The following is a 26773-nucleotide window of genomic DNA, read 5'->3' on the forward strand; positions in this document are numbered from 1 at the left end:
AAAAGCTAATTCAGATTCTCCATGCATTATGTCGATAAGAACTCCCTGTTCAGAAAAAAGAAAATATGAATAGAGATATAAAAGATTTGCCCTTTTTGGTGTATTGAACCCTAAAATAGTGTACGATAAATTCTATAGTATAATTATCAGTTGAGGTACCTTCGTCTGGATTTTTTGCTGGATAGAAAGGATGCATATTTCCAGTGGAGAGGTCACATTGGATTCCTTATTTTTCTTGTCAACTTTATCAACTCCAGAGGCGGTTCATAAAACCAAAATATCATTATAAAAATACCAACATTAGTTTACAGTATATGTTGGTACAGAAATGTCGCATCCAAACTGAAATGTGTATTTCTTTTTGCTTATTTAAGGCTTACTACATCCTCATAGAATTGATATTTTTGAGAACTATATATATGGAGCTGGACCTAAAAATGGTGCATTTAGAGTGCAAAAATTTGGGCATGGTGCTGTAGAATATTTGAACTTGGAGACTGATAAAACAAAAAGTGCCTTGATTTCACATCGCTACAAACAAATACACTGTAAGTATATTTTATTACTTTCAGAGGGGAAAAAATTCAGTATTCAAAACAGCATACAAAATAAATATATAACTTCTTCACCCCTTCCCATTCATTATACATTAGACTTCAGGGACTTAGTAAATGAGTTATTTTGGGGAACTTTGGATAGTATTAGGAATAAAATAAAAACTATCGAAAGATCTCTTACTGGGCTTAATAATAAAATATTTTGTAGTTACAAGACAAGAAAAACATTTTATTATAACAATTTCATCCCTGCTCACATTGGAGATGCCCATACATTCTCTTCTCTTGCAATGAACCTTTACTGCTGAAAGTGCTCTTTAGCTGGAGACAAATTGTTGGGGAAGAGGTCATGAAATAGATAATGACACAAAGTGTGGTATATTTTCTTCTTCATCACAATTTATGGAGTAGACCCCAGATAAATATGTATAAAAAACAAATAAATAAAATGAAAGCTTTATATCTTAAAGATGTTTGAGGGAGTTTGTGTTTGGTAAGATTTTTGGTTCTTGGTTTGCTTTGTTTTTTTTTTTTTTGTCTTTTTTGTTATTTATGCCTTCAAGTCAGTTTTTTATTTTGGGTGATGCCTGAAGTAATCCCTGTGGTTTTCTTGGCAAAGTCTTTCAGAAATGGTTTGCAATTGTCTCCTTCCTAGGGAGTGACTGGCTCAGGATCACCAATCTGGCTTCATAGTTTTCCCAGTTTCTAACCTGATGTCTTAACCACTACACAAAACTTTCTTGTATTTGAGTTTATGGCTCAAATTGCTTACCACTTCTTGTCTGAGAATCTGTTCATGTCCTTGAAAACAGAGGATCAGGATTTGTTTTAAGTTGTTCCCTTTTCTTGTATTAATGGGATTGGGGGACAGGCTCAGGGCTAAATCTTAATGTCTATACTATAAGGGCTTATAGGGCTTATTTCTTATTTCATTATTTATTTCAAAAATAATCCATATTATGCTTCTTTCTTTTCTCCTTCCAAATAGCACTCAATCCTTGTCTGCAGTTAACCTGTGAGTTCCTGTGTTTACTCAATCCTTCAGGTGCAGCTTGCATATGTCCAGAAGGAAAGGCAATGTTTAATGGAAAATGCAGTGATTTGAACATGTTAGGTGGGTATTGGCATTTATTTAAGAACTTAATCTTTTATATATATATATGCCGCCCTTCTCTGGAGACTCAGGGCGGCTTACAATGCGTTAAGCAATAGCCTTCATACTTTTGTATATTTATACAAAGTTAGCTTATTGCCCCCACAAACTGGGTCCTCATTTTACCTACCTTAGAAAGGATGGAAGGCTGAGTCAACCTTGAGCCTGGTGAGATTCGAACTTACAGTAATTGCAGACAACTGGTGTTAATCACAATGCTTTTAGTCTGCTGAGCCACCAGGCCTTATATGAAGTAATTGTGGATGAGTGAATAATGCTAAATTCTCTATTTTTATATTTCTTTCAGTGTCTGAAATTTAAATAAATGAATGTATTTGATTATTGTAAAAAATGTGGAATGATATTAATTTTGATTAGTATTTGACTTCTAAAATCTTGGCTTTTAAAGTCAAATCTACCTAAAAGTTGTATTCTATTATCTGAAGTTCCCTCCCACTAAATTTACATATTTTAAAAGACATCAGCACCTCTCAATGCTGTTTGTTAGTTATATAGTATATAGTTTATATACTATACTTCTGTTCTTCTACAATCAAAAACCTCAAAGCAGCTTACAGGATACATAAAGAAAATATCTATAGCAAGGTTAAAACCAATCAAATGAATCACAACAATGATAGCAATAACCACATCAGTTGCCACATATAAATATAAAGACACAGAGTTGACAAAGAAATAAATATTGCAGTTTACTAGTATGACATTTGGGAGTTGCATATCTAATACTCCCAATACTAATAATACTAATAATCTGGACATTATCAATTTTGGAAAAAATCTACTTTTGCTATAATGCTGCTACAACATTTTAATACAACATCAGTGCACAGAACTGCTGTACCAATTACACTAAGATTAGATTTCTGCAAAGAATTTATAAAGGAAGCTGGCACAAAGATAACACTTATATTCATAGCTTTAATACATCAGGGTGTTCTTGAAAACTTGGTAACTTTCACAGCTCAGCATGCCAGTTCCCCATAACCATTCTCTTTACCACTGATTCCAATTGAAGTGTTATCTGTATATGCAAAATGTTGATTCAGAATACTTAGGAGAGACTTCAAAGGAACTATCTCAAGGCTATTGAAGGTTAGTGCTACTTCAGTGCTTCAACAAGGATGTTTTACTTATACCAATGAGCTGCATGACTTACTCAGTTGAGTGCTTTGCAGAACTCTTACTAGTAGCAAGAGCTTGAGATGAAACATTCAGCTGAACATGTTGTTCATATGAAATCTGAACAACAAACAGGACTGGATGGCTACAACTGATTTTGGATCTTTATTGCTCTTCTGTGCTAACCATTTGTTTGTTCTGACTCTTTATTTTCATTTCCTGGATGAACAATGATAATGATAATCATCTCCTGTCATTACCTTTGTGTTTATATCTTAAGTACAGATGAGACTTGCAAGCTGGTTTGTGAAAATGGAGGTAGATGTATTATAAATGAAAAAGGTGATCAGAGATGTTATTGTTGGCCAAGTTATTCAGGGGACAGGTGTGAAATTAACCATTGTAACAATTATTGTCAGAATGGAGGAACATGCATAGCTTCAGTTCTTGGTAAATATTTTTTTAAATTTTCTCTATTTATTTATTGCAGACAATGGAAAACAGTTATTCTATAGTTAATTATTACTGTTAATCATGAAAATGTCTGGGATTATTATGACTAAAGCATTAAAACCAGTGGTGGGATTCAGCCAGTTCGTACCACTTCGGGAGAACCGGTTGTTAACTTGCTGAGCAGTTTGGCAAACTGGTTGTTGGAAGAAATCATTAGGGCAGAGAACCAGCTGTTAAATTACTTGAATCCCACCACTGATTAAAACTCATTTGATTTTTGTTTTTCTTGTAGAAAACATGATACTGATACATGATACATGATATGTAGAAAATTTGCTAGGAATGGCTTCCTTGTTTTCCTTGCAATGTGAGAGTGTGGAAGCCTCACATCCAGTGTCAAGGGTTATATGGCAGATTTGAAAGAGGAAATGCAATTCAGGCACCCATTTTTCATCTTACCAACCATATGCATACTGAGAAATTTCCAAAGATTTACAGTTATTCCTTAAAAAAATGCATAGTTCTGATCAATTAGATCTTTATAATCTAGTTACCTGTTCCATAATTTATAAGTTAGATAATTATTTTACAGTGGTCAATGACTGTAAGAAAGATTTTTATTTGATTTAATAGTCCTGTGTTCCGTGATGAAAATGTTAGCCTGCTATTAATGCCAAATGGGTCATGAGGGGCCAGTATAGCTAATTTTAAAGGAACTCTCATGTAAGGTAACAAAATGAGGTACTGAATTTGAAGAACAATATGGTGTTTCTATCTCTCTTCAAATATGTCTCATAATATTAAAGACACATGAAATGATTTCTTAGAAACTTATTAACTTGGCATATTCAGTAACTCAATGCAGACAAAAAAGGCAGAATGAGATTGTATAATAAGCTGAATGTGCTCAAACAATCATTAAAACATAACACGAGGGTGCAGCTCTTTTTAATGTACATTTGACTCCAGGATTCAGATAACTAGGTCAGGAGATGTGAATATTAATTGAGAAGAAACAAGGGCAGCTTTGTAGCCTCTCATAATAGAAATAGAAAAGATTGTTCTTCACATCAGATTAGTGCTTTGGGAAAGAATTGTAACAAAGAATGAATGCCTATTAGATAGCAGGATGAGGATTCTCAAAAATGGTTGAGAAATTGCAGAATGATTATTTAAACTAATTATTAGTGGTTCAATCCTCAGTCATTACAATAAAAGTTATTTAATTTTATTATGCCCTGTTTCTGAACAACTTCAAATGTTAAATCTATTTGCTTAGTAGGTTTATGTTATTGTCTTGATACATTTTTGATGCTTACATATTATTGGATGATATTCTTCTTAAATTAAGTTGCACTGTGCTTTGATTTTCTGTAAGTTGGAAATTGGTCTGTAAATACACTATTATATTACTAGTATTGATATTTCTAATTATAATGTGAAATAATTAAATTCACTGTAAGTCATTATTTGCTGCCTGAGGAGATAAAAGAATTGTAAATTCTAGATTATTATCTACCCAAATATTAATTAGTTGAATAAATTCCACTGGCAAACTGTAGATTTAGTCATTGTTTTCTTATAATTTACGGTATTGCGAAATTCTAGTGTGGATCTTATGGATAGCTTTAATTAAAATGGGTGCATTTTTTTCAGATTTGGTAAAATAATATCTGAACAAAGAAATGTCATCAGTTAATTAAAACATACACATGGAAAATGTAATTAAAACTCCAAAATAATATGAGTCATTTTCAAATTAAACAAGTTATTGTAATGGATTTTAAAGAAATAAAAAGCATAATCAAGGGCTTTGATTTATAGATAGTCGTCATTCAGCAATTACCTCATGTAATAATCAATTGCAGTTATAATGATGATGAAAAAGTAAGTTTATGGCCAATCCTTGCAATTATGACCTTCATAGGTCTCTAACACAAAGGAAAATTGAAATAATTGCTTTGCTTAACAACCAATATGCCAGTCCAAATTATGGTAACTAAATGAAGACTACCAGTATATGTGTTTAAAATATTTATAGATGTCATATTATGCTGATTGATGTATCTATATTCTATAACTTATCAGTATGTAGAAGAAAGATATACATAAGTAGATCTATCCTACCAGATATTTCATTTTGTCTTGTAGGAAGACCTGCATGCATTTGTACACTGGGGTTTACAGGTCCAAATTGCAATAAAACAGTCTGCAATCATTTTTGTCAGAATGGAGGAATTTGCAGTATCACTGCTGGAAATCAGCCCCACTGTCAATGTCAATCTGAACATACAGGGGACAGATGTCAAGATTGTAAGTACAGAATAACAAGTATAATTAACAAAAATCAGAATGGAATTGCTGTTTTTCAGTTTTTAAAAGCAATCCTTTGACAAAGTACTATACATCCAGAACAAAACTGTATAATTAAGAGCAAAATCACAATAAATGTTCCTTTTATCAGACAAATATAATAACAAAACAGGCATGCCATATTTTATTTATATATTTTTATTTATTATAATGCTTTAATAATGTGTGTGTGTATATATATATAAAAATTGCTTTTATTTTAAGCTCCATTTTGAACCCCTGAAACTTGTATGGAGATAACACTCTTTAACTTTCTAAAAGGAGTAAGAAAACATTAAATGGATAAAATGGTCCAAACCAGTGATGAAATGTAAAATTTGTTACTACCAGTTCTGTGGGCATGGCTTGTTGGGGGGGGTAATGTGACTGGGTAGGCATGGCCATCTTTTTTTGTTTTTTGTTTACTTTTAAAACCATTTTTTCTACAACCTCTTCAGCCGAAGAGGTTGTAGAAAAAATGCTTTTAAAAGCCTCTGACGATCCCAGCTGAGCCGTGTGATCATCTGAGTCTTTTTTTTTTTTACTTTTAAAAGCATTTTTTCGGCCGAAGAGGTTGTAGAAAAAATGCTTTTAAAAATTAAAAAAAAAGCCTCTGATGATTGCGCGGCTCAGCTAGGCATGGGGGAGACTAAGAATTTTTGCTACCGCTTCTCTGAATCACCCGCCGCCATCGCTACTGGATTGGGCAATCCAGTCCGAACCGGGAGCATTTCATCCCTGGTCCAAACATTTTAGAACCAATTCTTATATAGTATATCGGTAGCTTTCTTTTTGTCTGCAAATATATCTTCTCTTTTACAAAGACAAATCCTGGGAGGAGGGATTAGACAGGGAAGCAAACCCTAACCTTCTTATTGGTCATTATTACATGCAATAATGTCTACCTCGTAAAATACAAGATAGTTGCAATATTAACTGCAATAGTGTCTGCTCTAAATAACAACCATAAAACAAGATTACAAGGAGATTGTCAGTTTCTGGAATATATGTGTGTGTGTGTGTGTGTGTGTGTGTAGATATATATATGTAGGTCTTTGGTTATTCAGGTTTTCTCCCGCGTAAAATTGGAAGCGTCTTGGTGACATTTCGACGAATGAGACTTCCAATTTTACGCGGGAGAAAACCCGAATAACCAAAGACCTACATACAAACACCCGCAAAAACCTCAGAAAACACACACACACACACACACACACACACAATACCAAATGCTAAATTAGGCACTTAAAACAAACCACTAGGAAAAATAAATGTAACAGCCATGTTTTTGCCAATTTTCAAAAGTGGATACATATTAAGAATATATTGTCTGGAGAATAATAAAAGCTTCCAAACACAGGTAGGTGTGTGTGTGTGTGTGTGTGTGTGTGTGTGTGTGTGTGTGTGTGTGTGTGCCGGTGCATGTGTGTATTCTCATTTATTCTGCATTAGGGTACACAGCTTACCTGGAATTCAGTTCAAAGAATTAGGTAGTGCCAGAATGAAAAAGTAGCAAGTCCAGTCCAGCCAGAAAAAAACTGTCTACATTAATTTCTTCATCATCCCATTGCCTTTCAAAGTAAACAACATCATTGAAAGTACAAGAAAACCTTAAAAAGAAGTAAGGAGAAGATAAAGTGAAATTCACTTATCTTCACTACCGGTTCGCAAATGTGAGCACACGTCTCCTCCACCCATATGCAATCTGGATAGTTCTGGATGAATTTCACCACTGCTTACACTGCCCTTACTACATTGCATTTTGTTCTTTAAACCCCTTAGCATTCTTCTTTCCTATCTCATCTTCATTGAACCATACTTTGCCAGTCTTTCCATTCCTCTCAACCTATTTATATCTAATATGTTAAAGTTACATCTTCAGTAATATAGTTTGGAGAGTTGGCAGTATTCTTACATATCCACATTTGTATATGTATACATGAATATTTGTATGCATGCACAAACACCAAGGTTTACATAGACATACCTATAATTAATGAGCCTGACATAAATGTTAACATGCACAGAAATACAAGGCTTAGCTTTTTCTTTCACAGAAACCTTATATATAGATCATTCAGGAAGTAGAAATTCAATCACTCTTTTTAGAGAAACTGAGATTATAGAATAACTCAGTCAATTTCCACTTGCCTGCTTTCTTCAGCCTTCTAAATAAATTGCAGCAGCTATTCTCAAAGAATGTTCTAACTATCACACCATTGCACTCATTTCACATGCTAGTAAAGTTAATATTAAAATCCTACAAGCTAGGCTCCAGAAGTATGTGGATCGAGAACTACCAGAACTACAGGAAGGATTTCAAAGAGGAACTAGAGATCAAATTGCCAACACACACTGGATCATGGAGAAAGCTAGGGAGTTCCAGAAAAACATCTAATTCTGCTTCATTGACTATGCTAAAGCCTTTGATTGTGTGGATCACAACCAATTGTGGCAAGTTCTTAAAGAGATGGGAGTACCAGACCATCATATTTGTCTCTTGAGAAAACTATATGTGGGTCAAGAAGAAACAGTGAGAACTGTACACGGAACCACTGATCGGTTCAAAATTGGGAAGGAGTTTTGGAAAGCTCACGCTCAGTGAACTGGTTGTTAAACTGGTAGGATTCCACCACGGCTTTAAAGATAATTTATGTTGTGGTATGTTAATATTGTCCTATAAAATGGCTATAATATGAAAATGTAATAGTGACAAAATAAAGACATGTTCTCATTTTGAGAAAACTGCAGTAATAACACATGTTCTGATCCACTACATAACTGGATTGCCAAATTGAGAGGATCTATTCATTTTTTTTCTTAGATTTCCAGGAGTTGTTCACCAATGCCTGTAAATGGGAGGTCGCCACTGTCTATAAAAAATATTTTGTTTCAGGGGGTTTTGTTTATTTGTTTGTTTTGTTTTTGTTTTATTTTGTAATTATGAAACAAGAATTGTATTAGTATCCAGGTATTCATTTTGTATGCTCCATGTGCTTTAGATCAGACATCATTCTTGGATGGCTGTGGAAGCGGGAAAATGATGACAAATGTTCAAAAAGAAAAATCCATAAAGGAATATCCTTGTGATTTAAGAAAAGTGCCTTTAAAAAAATGTTGAGAAATTTTTGTTTCATTTTGAATATTTTTAAATAGATCTATTAGATTATGCCTTTGAAATGAATAAATATAAATGTGTATATGTGTATATGTTCAGCTACATATGTGTCCTATAAAATTTTTTTTGATAACTTATTAAAATAGTTATTGATTTAATCAATTTAATAATATGCTTATAAGATGATAATTTTATTATGTCTTATGCATGTATATTTGTGTATTCATTGCAGATATTTGCCACCATTATTGTGTTAATTCTGAATCTTGCATCATTGCTGATGATGGCAGCGTAGAATGTTTCTGTCCTCTGCAATACGAAGGTGTAAAATGTGAAATAGACAAATGTGTAAAATGTCATGGAGGTCAATGCATCTTAGACAAGAAAAACGATGACATAATGTGCAAGTAAGTTAAAACTGTGATAAATCATGTAATTGAATAGCTGGAAATGTATACTTTCAATATATTTGTAAATATTGGGCAAGCCAATACTATTGTTGATAAATCAAGTCTGTGTTATCTGCATTAAACTGAGCAGATAAGAATTAAAACAAGATGATTTTAAAATATATATAATGAATTATTGTTCAGATTTTTATAGAAATGAAAATTAGGCTACATGTAAGAAATACTGCAGCGAAAAGAAAGATTTTTATATCCGTTAATCAAAAATCTATTACATACAGTATCTATAATTAATTCAATAGATTTAATGAAATCAAATAGGGAATTTTGGGTGTTCTCTGAATAGTATACCTTAATGTACAATTTGCAGTAGCCATCTGTTCTGTTATAAAAATATGTGCATAGACTTATTCTTGTGGGAAAATATTTTAATTATACAATTTCCATATTGTAAATGTCCCATAGTAATTAATTTGCAGATTAAAATATTTATGTTTTTCCTTTCATGAAAAATTAATTAAAATATATAATGTATATGCCAGTTTTAAGTGAATAGAAAACTAAAAGGGTAACAAAAATCAAAATGATAATTCCAAACACACATTTATACAAGAGCATTATTTAAAATGTAGTGCACTTTGCTCCTTGAATTTGTTAAGAACTCTACCAGGAATTAAAATTTAATGTCATTTTTAGAAATTCATATTAATATCAGATTTGTGTCAATAAAACTGAAAAACCAAATATTACTTCCAATTTTAGAAGGATTATTGGCCCTTACTAGCTATTATAGAATATATGAAGATCACATGTGCTGGATAGTACATTTTTCATTATTTTTTTCTTTTTTTAAGTTATTTTCTTTTATCAACAAGAATAAAATACAAAACAGAAAGGTAGAAAAACGAACATGCAACACTGACAATAAGAAAAAAATATTCTTGTGTACAAAAAAAAAGGGAAACCTTAAATATCAAATATTAACATTAAAGAAAAACTTTATCATTAAACACAGCATTAAACATAAATATAAAAACATTAAATATAAAAAAAATCCATCCCAGCTAAATGCTGAAAAGTATTTTTTTTTTTTTAAAGAAACTGATAGGTTCTTCTCTCCTTACATAATGTGTCTGCAAATAGTTGTAACCTTTCCTATTCTTATTTAACAAAACTTCTGTATTAAATAAATAAATATTCCAGATGAGGAAGTCTCTGTCCAATAATCAAGTCTACCCAATCTAATCATAACATATATGTAAAAAAAAGGAAAAAATACTGTCAACTGATTAGTCTAACTATTATACTAATCATCCAATCTCTCTGTTAACTATCTGTTACTGTATTTAACATGTATAAAGTCCACATATGGGTTCCAGTCCCTTATAAAGTTATCTAGTCCAGGGGTCCCCAACCCCCAATCCGTGGCCCAGTGCCAGGCTACAACCCATTCAGAACAAGGCCGCAGAAGTGGTGGGTGAGCACATACATGTGTGCACATGTGTGAAGCTGCATTTGTGAATGTGCACAAGCATACAAAACCATCCCCTTTCTCCCTCTCAATCTCCACCCCAACCCCATCTCAACAGTCAACAATTGGAATCTCTTTTCATTTCCAATGCTTAGGAAGTATAATCCTCACAGCAGTCACCATGTAAAAAAAGTGTCCCAAACTGTTTTTCGATTGGTTTATCTATAATACCTAAAAGAAAAGCTTCAGGTTTCATTCCTATTTATATTTTCAATATTTTCTTCATTATCATTACTATGTTTATCCAGTATGTTTTAAAATATTTACAAGACCATTACATATGATAAAATGTCCCTGGGTTTTAATTACATTTCCAACACTTGTTAGAAATCCCTCTATAATTTTTGCTCACCTCTCTAGGGTCAAATACCAATGATACGTCATTTTGTAAAAATTTTCTTTAAAACTTTTGGAAAAAATTCCAAGTAAATTTTAAACCATTGGTCCATACATTCTTCATTATCTAGCATTATATTATACCCAAATATTTTCGCCCATTTTACCATACAATCTTTGACATATTCTTCTTCTAAATTCATCTTAAGTAACTTTTGTATGCTTTAGCAATCAAGTGGTCATCTCCAGAACATGATATCCAATTTAGATTTAATTCCTGCAAAAACAAAACTTCTTTTTATCAAGCTTAAATGTTTCAAAAATTCTATAATAATTACACCAATCACAAGCAAACCTTAACTTACTAGTTGTTTTCTTGTTATCTTAAGTCCCCCTTTTTCAAATACCAATAAATCTTGATATATCATCCATTTATATTCCAGTAATATATCTTTTCTATGTAGTGCTTCATGGGGTGATACCCAAAGTGGCACTTTGTCAGCCAATCTTCTTTTATATTTCCACCATGCATGCCCAATTGATTGCCTAATGGTATGAATCTTAAAACCAAGGTTAATTTTTACTTTGTAATATCACAAGTAAGCAGACCATCCAAATTTCAAATTAGAATTTCAAGGTTTAACAACCTTTAGCTTTTCAACATTACCCAATCTTTTAATCATACCAAACAATAAGCATTGTAATGTAATCTAAACCAGACTTCCTCTTTCTTTAGCATCCTGTAAAAGCTTATATTTAATTCTTGGGGTTTTTTTTCAAATAAATTTAGATATACAGCACAGGCATCAAACTTGTGGTGTCACATTGCCATCATGTGATGTTTTGTGATGTTTTTTCTCTTCGCGGAACTGGAGTGGGCGTGGCCTGCACGTGATACATCAGACCTGCGGGCCGCCAGTTTTACACCTCTGATATACAGTAACTTTCTACCACTCTTTAAAAGAAAAATATTTAATCTATATCGGTATAGTCTGGAATAGAAGTAACATTCTAGGAAGTACATTCATTTTAATTACTGAAATTCTTCTCATCAATAACAAATCTAGTTTTTCCTATCTGTTTCAATCTGATTTTATCTCCTTCCATATTTTAACATAATTATTTTTATATACAGTAGCTTAAAATTTTCATCAGTAAGAGTCAGCCCCAAGTTCTGTACTTTTTTCACACCTTTAAGACCAGCTTTAATTTCCAATTTCTTCTGGTCTTCCACATTCATATTCTTGGTCAATATTGTCATCTTTATTTATTTTTAAACCCACAATTTCTCCAAATATTTTAATCTTCCTCACAACATATTCAATATTCTGTAGTGGGTTTTACACAATCAATTATTTTCATTACTTCTGTGTTATTAAACTATCACTGGGGCATGACCGCAGCAGAACATGAGAACAAAGAAACAGAGATGGAAATCATTCATACTTCTACTCCCTTGATAATAATGTTATTAGTGAGATAAAGATCTCATGTTGTATAAATACACATGTCTTTAAGTTGTCAGCATATTAAAAGTAAGTAAAGCTATTGTTTCTGGTCACTAGAATCACTCATCTAGCACTAAATAACAAAATTGTCAACATCTATTATAACAACTACTCCCCAAGCCAAGGCCTCTGATCTTGCTGCATAGTTTGTTGAACATAGCAAACATATAATTGATTGACTAACCATGCTAAGTTAAGCTGAGCAGCCTGTAATAGCTTTCTTCATTAACCAAGGAAAGTAATTTAACATGCTATTAAAAAAAGAGAATGACTGAAGCACCCCATTCATCAGTAGTGGCATAGTTAACAGTGACATGTTTTCCTCCCACAAATCATAGCTGCACAAATGGAAAAATTGCATCCAGCTGCCAATTATGTGATGGCTATTGCTACAATGGTGCAACCTGCCAGTTGGATATAGAGACAAATATACCTGTCTGTCTGTGAGTATCATGAAATAATTTGGGCATCTTTATATCCACATGATTCTTAATGCCACTTTGCCAATATAATTTCTTCTTTCAGAATGATGCCATGATAATGAAATCTTGCTCCAGGTTTGGCTTTGGTTTTGACAATTGTCAATGGCAAGAATAGGAGAAAGGCCACCCTAACTACATTGATACTATTTCTATATTATCTATTTTAATTATTATGTAGATTGCATTACTTAGAGATGTAGACATATTATCTGTTGCTCAAAGATAAATATATATATTTTACAAATACATTTATGAATAACACTTGCAATGTTGCAGAAATAGTATTGTACTAAGGAAGCCTTTAAAACCCAAATTTTAAATTAATTCTTAAATCATAGTTATCCATATGATATGACCTTTTGATATGTAGTCTTTAAACGTATATTGCACTTGTGTTATGGTAACTAAAAAGGTACACTTCACTCTTGTAAATGGTTCTGTATGAAATAAGTCTAAATGGAGTATCCTAATTTTAATGTATGTGAAACATTTCAATGTCATTGTCCTTAGAGTGCTCATTAAAAACAATCCATAATCGTTCTGTTATAAGAAAAGATTGTCAGATATTTGGATGTAATGATAGTCTTTCAAATGCATCATTGCTGGGTGATGAATAAACAAATGTGTTTATTTATTACAAATTATTCATAAACTAAGGAATGCAACATGTGCTTCCATGAGAACAGATTATATTTGCCTTCCTCGGGCAGGATCATAATTCTAATATGGGTGCAGTGACTACATATGGAAGTATTAGCCTCCGTCCTTTGTCTTGGATAATAACCTGATAAATTGGGGCACTATTATGTATGGAATGTCAGTGTACTCAATTGGTCCAAAACTTGAATTACTTCAGAATTTAGGTAACATTCAGCCAGGGATATTTCAAGGTTGGAGATAGACCTTAATCTTTCCTGGCCAGCAATTATCGGGCACTACAAAGTGCCTGCTTGCTGTCTGCCACAATAGAAGAGGAATCATCTTGATTCTGTTGAGTTCTGTGCCAATTCTATGTTTGACCGGATTGCACCCACATTAGCTTGGTTTTCCAAGCTATCAGTAAGATTTAATGAACACTAATAGTTTGGACTTACCATGATCAGATGGAACATATTTGCTTATTGTTCATTTTATCAGCTATGTATTTGCATTTAAAAGATATTCAGCAAAAAAAAAGGGGGAGAATATTTATTTATTTAGCTGTATTTTACTGAAATTCTGCAGATGCTCTGTGGGGTTTAAAAATCAGCGCTGTGACCAGAAAGTGAACCCTTGTGATTACTACTGTCAGAATGAGGGAATTTGCACTTTAACTGCGTTTAATGAACCGAGATGCAAGTAGGTTTAACCTTCCACTTAATGCTGCCCATTTTGTGACATCATTTCAGGCCACAGTTCATTGGTTCAGATCATGTACATCCATATCATCTCGCAATTTTTTCTTAATCTCAGGGTTCATTTGTGTAATTTAATGTAGTTGTTTGAAGTCTTGCTAATGACTATATTAAAATGTGCAACATTGGATGTAACGTTGCCTTATTATTAAGCCAAAACTTTAAGCTACTATATAATGAAAAAATATGACATCAGGACATTTAGAAAATAACCCTGTCTTTAAACAGAACAATGTTTATAAAAGCAAATTCATACACAAATTCATCATATGCTATTCTAAAACTTGACACACTAATTCTAATATGTGCTAGTTAGTAGAACAAGTAGATAATTTGTCAGCTGTTGAAGTGATAAATATCTTTGTGAATGTAATAAAAAAATAATTTTAAAAAGCAATTACTACAATAACAGCAAATTAGCCGAGCTATCTTAATCTTTTCACTATCTAGAATTTATTAACCATTGTATGTATGTTTCAGAAAGAAATAGGTTTCCTATATCAATGTTCCTCAAGAAATAAAACTACATTCATCTTGATTAATTTTCCATTGTTTTTATAAATCAAAGCTTCAGGCTAGATGAACAAAATTCATACTTAGTTTTTTTCTGACAGAGCATAGTCTCACAGATAATTCATATTCTATTGAGTTTACGCTCACTTAACTATACGTTAGCTTTTAGATAATAAATATAAGTGAGAGATGATTCCAAGTTCATGACATCAGAATTATTCCTGTATTGGACTCCAGACAGAAAGCTGACATCCATTCAGATTGTTGTTTTCTCCTTGCTATCAGCATGAAAATTTATATCTGCTTATGCCAATCCATCTTCTTGCTGTCTTTAAAATGTGACAGATACTATGTGCAAAAACTGCTGCACAGGATCATATCCCATGTAATGTGAATTGATCCATTATTAGTTTTCAAATACATCATTACTTCTAGCACCAGTCAGTCTTAGATATGTTCACTTTTTCTTGTCATCCTTCTATATTTCCTAACATTTCTATTTTCTATTCTTAACTATTCTATTGTTCTTCCTTCCTTTTTAACTTTGCATATTGTCAATTAATGAAAAAAAAATGGAAGAATATATTTTAAGATTTAAAGTTGAAATTATTCAAAGTATCTTTTAGGATCTGGGTGAGCAACACAGACTATAATGCAAGCTGTATTTCATTTAATATAAATATTATTCTTCATAAAAAATAATAAAATATGACCTGTCTGACAAATCTTACTGTTATAATTGCTATGAATATAGTCCATCATTACATGTATATCAAAATGTAAATCAGAATTTTTCAGTGTATATGTGTTCTATTTTATTTTTTGTGTGTGGATGAAAGCTAGAAAAGAGCACAAAAAATAACCTTTTCCATTATAATGGATATTTAATTTCCATTATTATATCATATATATATGGAAATAATAGTATAAGACTTGTACTCTTTCTCTTTTTTATCATTTATTTATTTATCTAACTTTTCTACCATTAAAACAATTCAAAATGAGATAAAATATAATTTAAAAATAATTTTAAGCAATACATTTAAGTATGTAGTCAGTAAAGTTGGAAATATAGTATCATCACCCGAGGATTGACAAAATATATTTGTGATTGATACCGTGAAACTTACAATTGAACTGTAATTTTATATATTTGCAATATAAGATTACAATAATTAATAATTTTATTTATATTTTATGGTTATGATTTCTAGCATTTAGAGAATTTTCTATGTTCAACCAGAGGGAGATTTTGCACAATTCTTTGTTTAAAGCTACAAACTATTTGATTTAAAGAGCGTGTAAAACAGCAATCCAATCCCTCCCCAATTTTTTTAAAATTGCTGTACTGATAAAATGCATATCAGAAATAATTTAGTTTCTTCAGGTTCAAGCTTACAGTTATAGTTTACTGCTTCTAACTGTATATAAATGCAAACAAGGCTTTCCCCCCTTTTGGTAAAACATGATTTTATAAATACAATTGAGAACATTTTTAACTCCAACTCTAAGCATGCAGGTGTATGCAATTTTTTTATCCTTACCTACCATTCATACTTCTAGAGCTATTACAGGTTTGCAGATATTAGTTGCAAGATTTTCTGCTTTTCTAGTTAAATCAGATAAAGTGACAGGTGGTCTTGTTCTAACTAGTAACCTTTTGACTTTTCTTCAACCTCTTTGAGGGTCCTCTGCGATCAGTAAATAAAATCTCGCTCCTGTCCTCTTCTTTAGTACTCTTCCCCTGAATCACAACTTTAAGTGCTTTATGGACTTTGGACCATTCATACCTTTTAAGATCATTAGTCAAACTAACAGTTCAATGTTAGTCATTTAAATTGCCAGTCATTTCCATAAAAAAATTCCCACAGTCTTTCCATGTTTCTCTAAAAATCCTCCTTTACCTTTCTCTATCTCCTTTCCTTTCCTTTCCCTTTCCTTTCCTTCCCTTTCCTTTCCTTTCCTTTCCTTTCCTTTCCTTTCCTTTCCTTTCCTTTCCTTTCCTTTCCGGTTTATCTGTGCCAAAGGGGCCTCAATGACTCTCAGAGAGCTAATGACCCACCTTCAAAGTGTTAACAACCAGATGATTGCAAGGAATATAAATCCTTCCATTCCCCAGCATTCAGTCAAAAGTAAGGATGCTTCTTGGATGAAAAGTGAAACATCTTCAAGAAAATGCAAAGAAAGTTTGCTTGCCTTTTGAAAAGCACCTTTGGGGCAATTGTGATCTGGATGACTGAGGTTCTCCATAGACATATTTATTTTATTTATTTATTTATTTATTTTTAAATTTGTATACCGCCCTTGTCCCTGAGGACTCAGTGCGGTGAAAAGCCAAATAATATAGGAATAGAGATGAAATCCTGATGATTTCCATTCCTGCAGCACCATGCAGAATGTCCTCTCCATGCACAGTGTGGGGCAGAAATCCTTTGGTAGGCTACTGGGACATTTAAAAGTGAAAGGCCTGCTTGCTGGAGGATTTCAGCAGGAAGCACTTTTACTCTTTCTGCCTAATGACCTGAGAGATCACTTAACAACTGCAACCAGGAGTCCTAGAATTGCAGTCGTTGAATAATGCAGTAACATGGTCAATGACAAAGATTTTGGTCCCAATTATGGTAATTAAGTGAGTACTACCTGTATGCAGAGAGCCAATGAGAGGCCATGGCTGAGTTCAGGCTTATTAAATGGATGCCTTAAAGGGAATTTACCAGTTTACATTCTAGGAGCATGCAGCTAAATATAGATTAATACAATTGTAACATTTTTGAAACAAGTTTGTTCTCACTTAATATGATTAAATGAGTTTATTACTGTGTCTCATTTTTCTCTGTGTTTCTTTTCTTTATAGGATATGTAGAATAGTAATTGCTAGTTACATTCACTATTAGGTAAAAGTGTATACTTTCAGAGTTTGAATTTATCTGGATACCTGAAAGCCCAAAATAGTTCAGTAAATACAGAAACTTAATATGTCTCTCTTTCTCTTTTCCTGTATAACATGATCATTATAATCAGCTCATTTCATTAAGTCCTATGCCATTTCATGCAAAAGTAATCAAACAACTAATGTGAAAAAGATAAGGAAAAGTAAGTAATGTATAACCAATATAAAACTACATAACATATTTTAGCACATGTTCCTATATATGTCAATCTGTAAATTATTCCAATGAATTTAATACAATTTATTTCCATATAAGACTATATAACAATGCAGCTTATTCATGAGTAATGTACCTATACATTATGGCTATACATTATGACTCATTGTTTTCAATGGGAATAAAACCATTCCTTGAATCATCCTAGATCACATTTCTGGATAATCAGTACATCAATGGTAAACCAGTGTCCACAACATTTCTTGTATATACCAAAGATCACCCATACACTGATTCTTCTATGATGGAAATATCCACTTAGCCCTAATTATTCTGTAACCCATGAATGTAGAGGCAAACTTAACTAGTTCATATCTGTGCAAGAATATAAATGTAGTTATATGCCGAATCCTTACGTTTTTCCTAATTTTATGATGCAGTTTGCATTTCAACCAAAATCTTTTATAGTGTATTTATTGGGTAGAACTACTGTGTGAAATGCAGAATGGGGATTTTGCTTCTGCCAGCTCCACTGCATGTGTCCATGCTGCTTTCCTAGTAGCAATAGAGAAATAGGTCTGCTGTTATTATCTTCTGTTACTATCTGTTACTATTATATTTTTGTTATTGTTGTTTTCAAGTTCCCCATTTTGGGATTTTCTAATTGCCTCCCATACAAGTAGTAATCAAGCCTGATCCCACTTCACATTTTCAACATCACTCAGGGCAGCGGAATATTGCCAACCGATACACAATAACTGAAATAGAGACTTTGCAGTCCAATGTTGAGATCATTGGATTTTATTTGGCAACATATCTCTTTATAAGATAAACTTAATTTATTATGTTAAAGATAACTTTTTGAACAAAAAAATTTGAAATCAGGTTCTTAATGCTGAATTGATTGGCATGGTTTACAGTATGCTAAGAAAGAGCTAGTTGTCTAGAACATTACATTTTATAATGCATCATTACAACTAAAACATGTTACCTTGAGAAAATGCATTAATCAGTTAGTACATTTAATTGTATTAGAGTAAAAGTAAATTTAATTGTATTAGAGCAAAAGTAATGACTGTGTTGTAGATTTTGTTTTCCTTCATAAACTGAACAAGGAATAGAATTAATATGTTAATGATGATAAAAGCCACAGATAGATACAATCATACTAAATAGTAATTTGCAATGACTATTTCTACAAAAAGCTACACCTGATCAACTTTTATTATGTTATTAAGATAAAGTAACTCATCTTTGAAAATATAGTGCTGTCATGGCAAAAAGAATATCTCTTTTTCTTTATACATGATAAATACATACAGAGGCAGAATTAATATTTATTAAAAGATTGACATGCATCAATGTTTCTATTCCAGTTTCCTTCTGCCAGCTATTTAGTCTCCTTTTCATATTGGTAAAGGTTCATGAAATAGCCTTCAATTCATTATATCCTATGTCATTACTTCTGTGCCAGTTGCCATACATGGCTATTTTAAGAGATCTCTATATTTTTCTTTCAGCATTCTCCAACCATTCCCAACCCACATGATTTCTGAGTGGTATGCTTCTTCTTGGCTACAACCCTAATCAAATGACCTATGAGCTAGTTCTGTGGAGTCTCAATCTCTCTCTCCCTCTCCCCCATCTCCCTCCCTCCCTCCCTCTCTCTCTCCCTCTCTCTCTCACACAGACACAGAGTGCAATAGTACAAAATTACATAATGACAGTTCCTCCTTTTTTAACAATTTTTTGCCTCTTCTAGTACAAATGCAGGAATAACCCTTGTATCTATAATGACAAAATAACTGCACTGTATCTGGGACTGCAGCTATCCAGAATTAAAATGCCCAGCAACTGTACTGAACATGGCTATGATGAGGTATACTGAGAGTTGCAAGGCAGTAAGATCAAAAGAACCATTGGATCCACCCAAGTAATTTAAAAGAATGGGAAATTGTAAAGTGAAGGGTTGCAATCACACAATTATACTAAAACCATTCAACTGATAGTGTGATTGAATTTAACACTTACATAATTATTTATATAATTTGTAAACAATGTTTTATGTAATTCATAAGTGATGAGTTTATCCATTTGTATTTAGGACAAAGTTATAAATTGTAGTTTTAAATATAATTTCTCATTTTATGTGAACCTGCCCATTTTGTAAGCTATAATCATTTGATGCAATGTTATTTTTCATTCTGCAAGGACAGATTCTTTCAGTCTATTTCATGAGGTAGAATTCTATGTTGACCTTTATAATGCCACTTTTTGAGGATAGAGCAAGCATACTTGTCTAATAGCAATAGTTCTGTTCTTCCATACTGTGAAGTTAATACCACCTTATTTTTGTAATAAAAGCATTTCCATATATTCATTAGTCACACCTGCCAATGTACTTATTATCTTGTGAATGTCTCTCTCTTTCTGTATTCATACATACATACATACACTCATACATGGCATAATAAATGTTCCTATAGTCCAGAAATTAGAAAAAAAATCTTATTATGACATTCTTATGAGAATATTCTTTTAGCAAATAAAAGCCATCAAAATGTAAGCAGTCATTTACAGCATTTTTTTTAATTAATTCTGATAGTTGTTTCATAGCCTATAAATACTTTCCTTGCCCTCCCACATACACTTTTTGTTTTGCTCTCCACTTTCTGCCATTAAGGCCATTTTCCCCCCTATGAAATAAATTGTGATATTCTCTTGTCATTTGTTATTAAACAAAATTGTTTGTTGACAGATATTGTGTTATTGTTGTTTTGTTTTGCATATAATGAACCTTCTATTTAAGGTTACCTATCACATGTCATGCTATATAAAAACTTTAGAAGAAAATCTGGTTAAAGAGAGTTTTAAATTACATGTGTATTTAAACTGGCAAGATTCTGTGAAGCTTGTTCTCCTTTACATACATAATATGTATAATTGTTAGAAAGGACAATATTTTTTTAGAGTTGCATAATGTTCTTGAATCATTAATGTTCAAAATTGTGGTGTTTCATGCATATTTTAAATGAAAAATTGATTATGTGCCATCCAATAGGTGTCAACTCTTAGAAACCATAGATTTTTTCCATAAAAGTGAGAAAATGTGTATCACTATTTATTTTGTATATTTTTTTCTTACATATCAATGGTGACTTATTTGAAGATTTTAAAAAAATCAGTAATAGCAATCAAATTTTATCTCAAAGGCTTTAAATTAAGTTTAAAGGAATTAGATTGTATTTGAAGTTTTAGAATGAAGCTGAAGGGTTGTGACATACAAGCATAGCACTTCTATCATCTCATTAGGAACATAGGAAATTGCTTTCAACCAGTCCAACTATTTGTGATTATTCCTCACTCTTGATGACCTAATCTCTTTGACAGTGTTAAACAGTGTATGCAAGACAATAGTTTGCCACTTCATTTCAATCTGAAATGAAGACATTTCAGACCATTATATGTATGGGTTATATTTAATGTCAGTGCAGACAAACGAAAAGATTTGAAGAAAAAGTCTTTTAATCATAATGATAGATGTGCTTCTCAGTAAGCATTATTTTAAAAGAGCAAAAAAAGAATGCAGATTGTAAATAGGTGCTTCTTTACAGCTTGAATATATTAAAACTAAACCATAACTCGCCCAGTCTTGGAGACTCCTGATATTTACCTAGATCAGCAGAAGACACCCTTCTCAAGATGGAAGCTTGGCTTATTGGGTACCAAAAGAGCCACAGACATGATTTGGAATAGTGGTAGTCGAAACTATGTTGAAATAATTACAAATCCAAAAGCATGCTATAAGCCCAGGAAAAGAAAGACTGGCAGTATTCTAATTTAGAAGTGTATAAGGGGGAAGGAAGACAAAATACAATCATCTTTCAGGATTTTGTTACCATAGTCTATATACAGTAAATAAAGTATAGTTCCAATCAAACTGATGGAATCTGTTCACTGACCTGGCCTAACTTGAAGGATTGACAACAAGAAAGAACTTTCTTCTACGTGGATCCCAGCATTTGGAATGCAATGCCTCAAGAGATCTGTTTGTCTCTTATTCTCTAAATATTTAGGGAAATGATAACATCACCTCTGTGGCCAAATCTGTAATTGTTAACTATTTTAATAATTGGTTTTTAGTTTTAGTTTAGTTGCATTTTTAATGTTTTGTACTATATTTTTAATCATTGTAAGCCCTCTTGAATGGTAGAATATAAAGAAGAATTGACTGTAAATTCAATAAAATAAATTTTCAATCAAAGCTTTTATAAAAGTATTAATCAATTAAAACCTAGCACTAGGGTATGTTAACTGAAACAACAATGTGTTCATTTCAGGATAGTATGATCCAAAATTGTCATTTAATAAGGCTTCTAATTTTTATTTTAATTTGCAAACACAAGACAGAAGTAATTGTTACTATTATAGTCCAGTCTATAAACATAATCTATTTTGATCAGCTATTAACTGAAAGTAAATTCATTTTAAATTTGAACGTAAATTTGAAAGTAAATTCATTTTAAATTTGTAAAACCCAGATGTTATTATTTAGCTAACTCTGATTACTTCTGTTCTGAAATATAAAACCATCTACTAACAAAGACCTTTATAAAGGCTTGTACTTAGATTTTGTTCTAATTTTATGGTAATTAATCAAAAATGTTTATTATTTAATTAAATGTTATATCTATGTCTATCTACCAAAAAGTTAGTATAATAGTTGATACTCAGAAACACAGTAATTCATGCAGAAAACTGTTGCTCTGAATTAATGTGTTATTTTTATTTATTTTAGATGTCCTACAAACTGGTCAGGTACACAGTGTGAAAGGCCAGCTCCTAAGAGCAGCAAATCTGATAATATCAGTACAAGTAAGTTGTGTTTAATTAATACCAGCATTTAAACTATTACTTTTCTTGTAGGCAATATATATTTAAAATTGTGAAGCTCGTTATCTTTACAATTTCTGCACTTATGAGGAACTGAGGGGGGGGGAGAAAAGGAATAAAGGCTTAATATGCAAGATAATTATTTAATAATAAGAAAAAAAGAATGATAGCTGTAGATTTGGAGAAACAAAGGTGGCAGCTTGAATATACTGTAATTGAAAATGAGGATATGAGGATCAGAGAAATTGTGGTTATGTGGAAGAATTAGGATGGGCTAAATCTATATCTAATTACTTGAATTTGACCCTTTTGATAAATATGAGTTAAATTAAATCATCCTTCTGACTTCAGAGTTCAACAATATGTAATACTTAGAAATAAATGACATGTAACACAAACTTGAGTAATTTGAATTAGCTCACAGATAACTTTCAGATCAGTAAAGGATCAGTCTGGTGGCCTCAATTAAGCAGCCTTCAAACACAGAAAAAAAGGAGTATGATATGTAGAGTGAGAGAGGTGTGTCCCATTAAAATATTTTCTGATAGTTATTTATTTATTTATTTATTGGTTCGATTTATATGCCGCCCTTTTCCGGAGACTCAGGGCGGCTTACAATGCGTTAAGCAATAGCCTTCATACTTTTGTATATACCTGCTTAGTAGGACTTTGGGGAGGCCCTAAGCGGTGTTCTTTTTTATACAAAGTCAGCTTATTGCCCCCACAAACCAGGTCAAATACGTCTTTTGTATAATTAAATGTATCAAAGCAAAAACATGCATTCAAATGCATGGGAGTGCTCATGTACAGTAGCATTATCTACAGTTTCCTAAACAGATAATCTTTTCCTGGCATAGTGCTGCTTATTAGGAAGATATGTATTTGATGTAAGTAATTGGAAATAGATTTTATGTGAGGGCCCCTGTATCCTCTGAAACACCTTTTTGCCTTTTCATTCCAAGTCCTGCATTGCCTGGTTTATTAACTTTCAAGAGCCAATTAAGAGTTATTTTAGATTATAAATCAAAATACATTCTATGCTTGACAGATGGGATATTTTTTTATCTGTTTATGCTGATAAACAGAAACTGTTAAAACTGATATAGTGTCATGAGCACTCTCCTCTAATCGGGAGTCTTGTGCTCTGCTATGACAAACTAATGAAATAAAAGATTCATTGACAGATTTATTCACAGAGGTAGGTTGATGAGAAGATTGTCAGATCTAAACACAATGACTTTGATGTATTCAATACTTATTTTATTAAATGGAGCCTTGAGGTAGTGTTTAGAAATAGTAGGCAGGCAAACTGTGGCAACAGTACAATAAATTTAATACGTTGAAACCTGATATGTCCTGCAACTCTTCAGATATTCTGCAATATTTAATATTATTATCTCATCTGTTTCAGTAGTGGATTTCAATTTTGGCCTCTATTGGTTCGCTCGTGGAAGCTGCCACCTTCTGTGCATGCGCAGAAGCTTCTGTGCATGCGCAGAGACATCCGGGCGGGTAGGCAGAGCCTCCCGCCACTGCTGCTACCAGTTCGCCCGATCCGGGGAGAACCGATAGCAACCCACCACTGATCTGTTTGTTAAAACATGATATGATCTATACAAATGTATGTTTGATGATGTATTTTTCAAAGTTAGCTTTCCCAGTTTTAGCTTTAAAGCCATCAGAGATGTTTCTATTATTTCTTGTAGGAAGCATTGCAATCATTGTTCCTCTGGTCCTCTTGGTGACTTTGATTACTACTTTGGTAATAGGTTTGCTCCTCTGTAAAAGAAAACGAAGGTAAGTATTTGTCTTCTTATTATAAAGCCTTTGCTAAGTTTTTGGCAAAAATCCCTTTATAGATATGGCAAAAAGTTTCCAAAAATTGACACCTGACTTATGGAAATCATTCTCCCTGAAGTGAGATTGTCTCCATCCCTCTTAATTTTCTGTAACTCCCCCAAAATTTGATTCTATCATCAGGATTGGAAATCCCAAAGGAATTGTGAGTTGCTGAACTGGCTCCATTGCTTTAATATCCATTGCTATCTCCCTGGTTTTTTAATCCCTGTTTTTAAAATTATTTTTTAATAATTTTTTTAGTGTTAACAGTTTTTATATTGCTGTTTTACAGGGGTTTTTTTATTGTATGCCACCCAGAGTTATGTTTTGTGAGATGGGCAGCAATATAAATATGAAGGATGGGTGGGTCAATGGACAGACGGATGGATATAATACTCAACTGAAAGGAAAATTTATTTTAATAAAGCTGGAAAAATTATCTTCCCTTTATACAGTAGATCTTTCAGGCAGAGGGAACATAAAGTGCAGCTTGTCTGCAAGAAAAAATTTTACATTGGCAAAAATTATGGACAAAGGTTAAAGAGAGGTTGTTGTTTTTTTTTAAAGAAAAGTATTTTGTTAAGTTTGAGTTTGATATGGCAGTTAGACATCTAATGAATACATCAAACAGGCAGTTGAAAATAGAATCATCATTATGAAGGGAGTTATGAGATGTTACTCAGAGAGACTTGTGAAATAGAAAAAAAAAAAGTTCTTAAAATCCAAACTCCAAGGAACTATCATGGAGAAAGGGCATGCCAAGGGACAATATTCTGCCAATGTTATCATTGAATGAGCATTTGTATAAGTAGCATGTATAGCATTATACATGCTACAAGTAGCATGTAAATATTTGCATTTCCCCTGGCAATATAGTCTTTCAGACATATGGGAACTTTTAGGAGAATATTTTAACATGTGTTATTTTATACAGCTTTATTTCCTATTTTCCTCTTATATATTATAGGACAAAAACCATCCGACGACAACCAATAATAAATGGAGGAATCAATGTAGAAATTGGAAACCCATCATACAACATGTATGAAGTGGGGCATAATCACAGTGAAAGGAATCTTTCAGAGTTCACATTAAATCGAGAAAAGGTAAATCAAATATCTGTTACTTTGCTTCCTCAGTCATGCTCCATGGCAGTGAACTACTGAGTTTGAATAAGATCCAAAGCTGCCTATACATGAATGAAGGAATCTTTTGGTAAGGGGAGAATCTATGATCCAGCAGAGCTTTTACTGACGGAAGGGGCATCAACAGAATAACAGAGTTGGAAGGGACCTTGGTGGTCTTCTAGTCCAACCCCATGTTCAAGCAGGAAACCCTATAACATTTCAGAGAAGTGATTGTCCAATATCTTCTTAAAAACCTCCAATGTTGGAACACCCACGACTTCTGGAGGCAAGCCATTCCACTGATTAATTGTTCTGTCAGGAAATATATCCTGATTTCTAGATGGGTTCTTTCCTTGATTAGTTTCCATCCATTGCTTCTTGTCCTGCCTTCAGGTGCTTTAGAGAATAGGTTGATCCCTCCTTCCTTGTGGCAGCCCCTGAGATATTGGAACACCGCTATCATGTCACCTCTAATCCTTCTTTTCATTAAATTAAACATACCAGATTCTTGCAACACTTCTTTATATGTTTTCACTGACACTCTCTATCCTTCCAGCTGCTCTCACCAAAGTTTACACTGTTCCGGTAGAGATCAGGTAGAGGCATAGGGCTGTCTTTTAAAACACTTCAAATCATTTTAATTTGCAGAAGCCTCCACTGGATCCAGTGCACTTATGTCTGATCTATGATGATTCAATCACATCAATAAACTAACATTTGGGGAGTTGCACTCTTCAAATAAAGATGTGATGTGTGTAATGGATCTATATTACATATTTTAAAAGTAGAATCAGATATTGCATTTTAAATTATAACTTTGCCTGTGCTGGTTACCCTTCTATAAATGTATTTTTCTGGGACAT

The 26773-nt window shown here is 32.6% G+C and overlaps 1 protein-coding gene across 1 annotated transcript in view; it reads left to right on the forward strand.

Annotated features, from left to right (window-relative positions):
• The window catches only part of LRP1B (LDL receptor related protein 1B), a 989801-nt gene that overhangs the window by 956373 nt on the left and 6655 nt on the right, over positions 1 to 26773 (forward strand). Inside the window, exons 81-90 of the mRNA XM_070957016.1 lie at positions 375 to 548; positions 1546 to 1671; positions 3136 to 3300; positions 5455 to 5616; positions 9006 to 9180; positions 12894 to 12998; positions 14262 to 14375; positions 22850 to 22926; positions 24651 to 24741; positions 25751 to 25889. Of these exons, the coding sequence (XP_070813117.1) occupies positions 375 to 548; positions 1546 to 1671; positions 3136 to 3300; positions 5455 to 5616; positions 9006 to 9180; positions 12894 to 12998; positions 14262 to 14375; positions 22850 to 22926; positions 24651 to 24741; positions 25751 to 25889 (1328 nt within the window). The remainder of the gene's footprint in view (positions 1 to 374; positions 549 to 1545; positions 1672 to 3135; positions 3301 to 5454; positions 5617 to 9005; positions 9181 to 12893; positions 12999 to 14261; positions 14376 to 22849; positions 22927 to 24650; positions 24742 to 25750; positions 25890 to 26773) is intronic.

This window comes from Pituophis catenifer, unplaced genomic scaffold (genome assembly GCF_029215685.1).
Source record: "Pituophis catenifer annectens isolate HBS135680 unplaced genomic scaffold, rPitCat1.0.hap2 SCAF_1, whole genome shotgun sequence".
NCBI classification, from domain to species: domain Eukaryota; kingdom Metazoa; phylum Chordata; class Lepidosauria; order Squamata; family Colubridae; genus Pituophis; species Pituophis catenifer.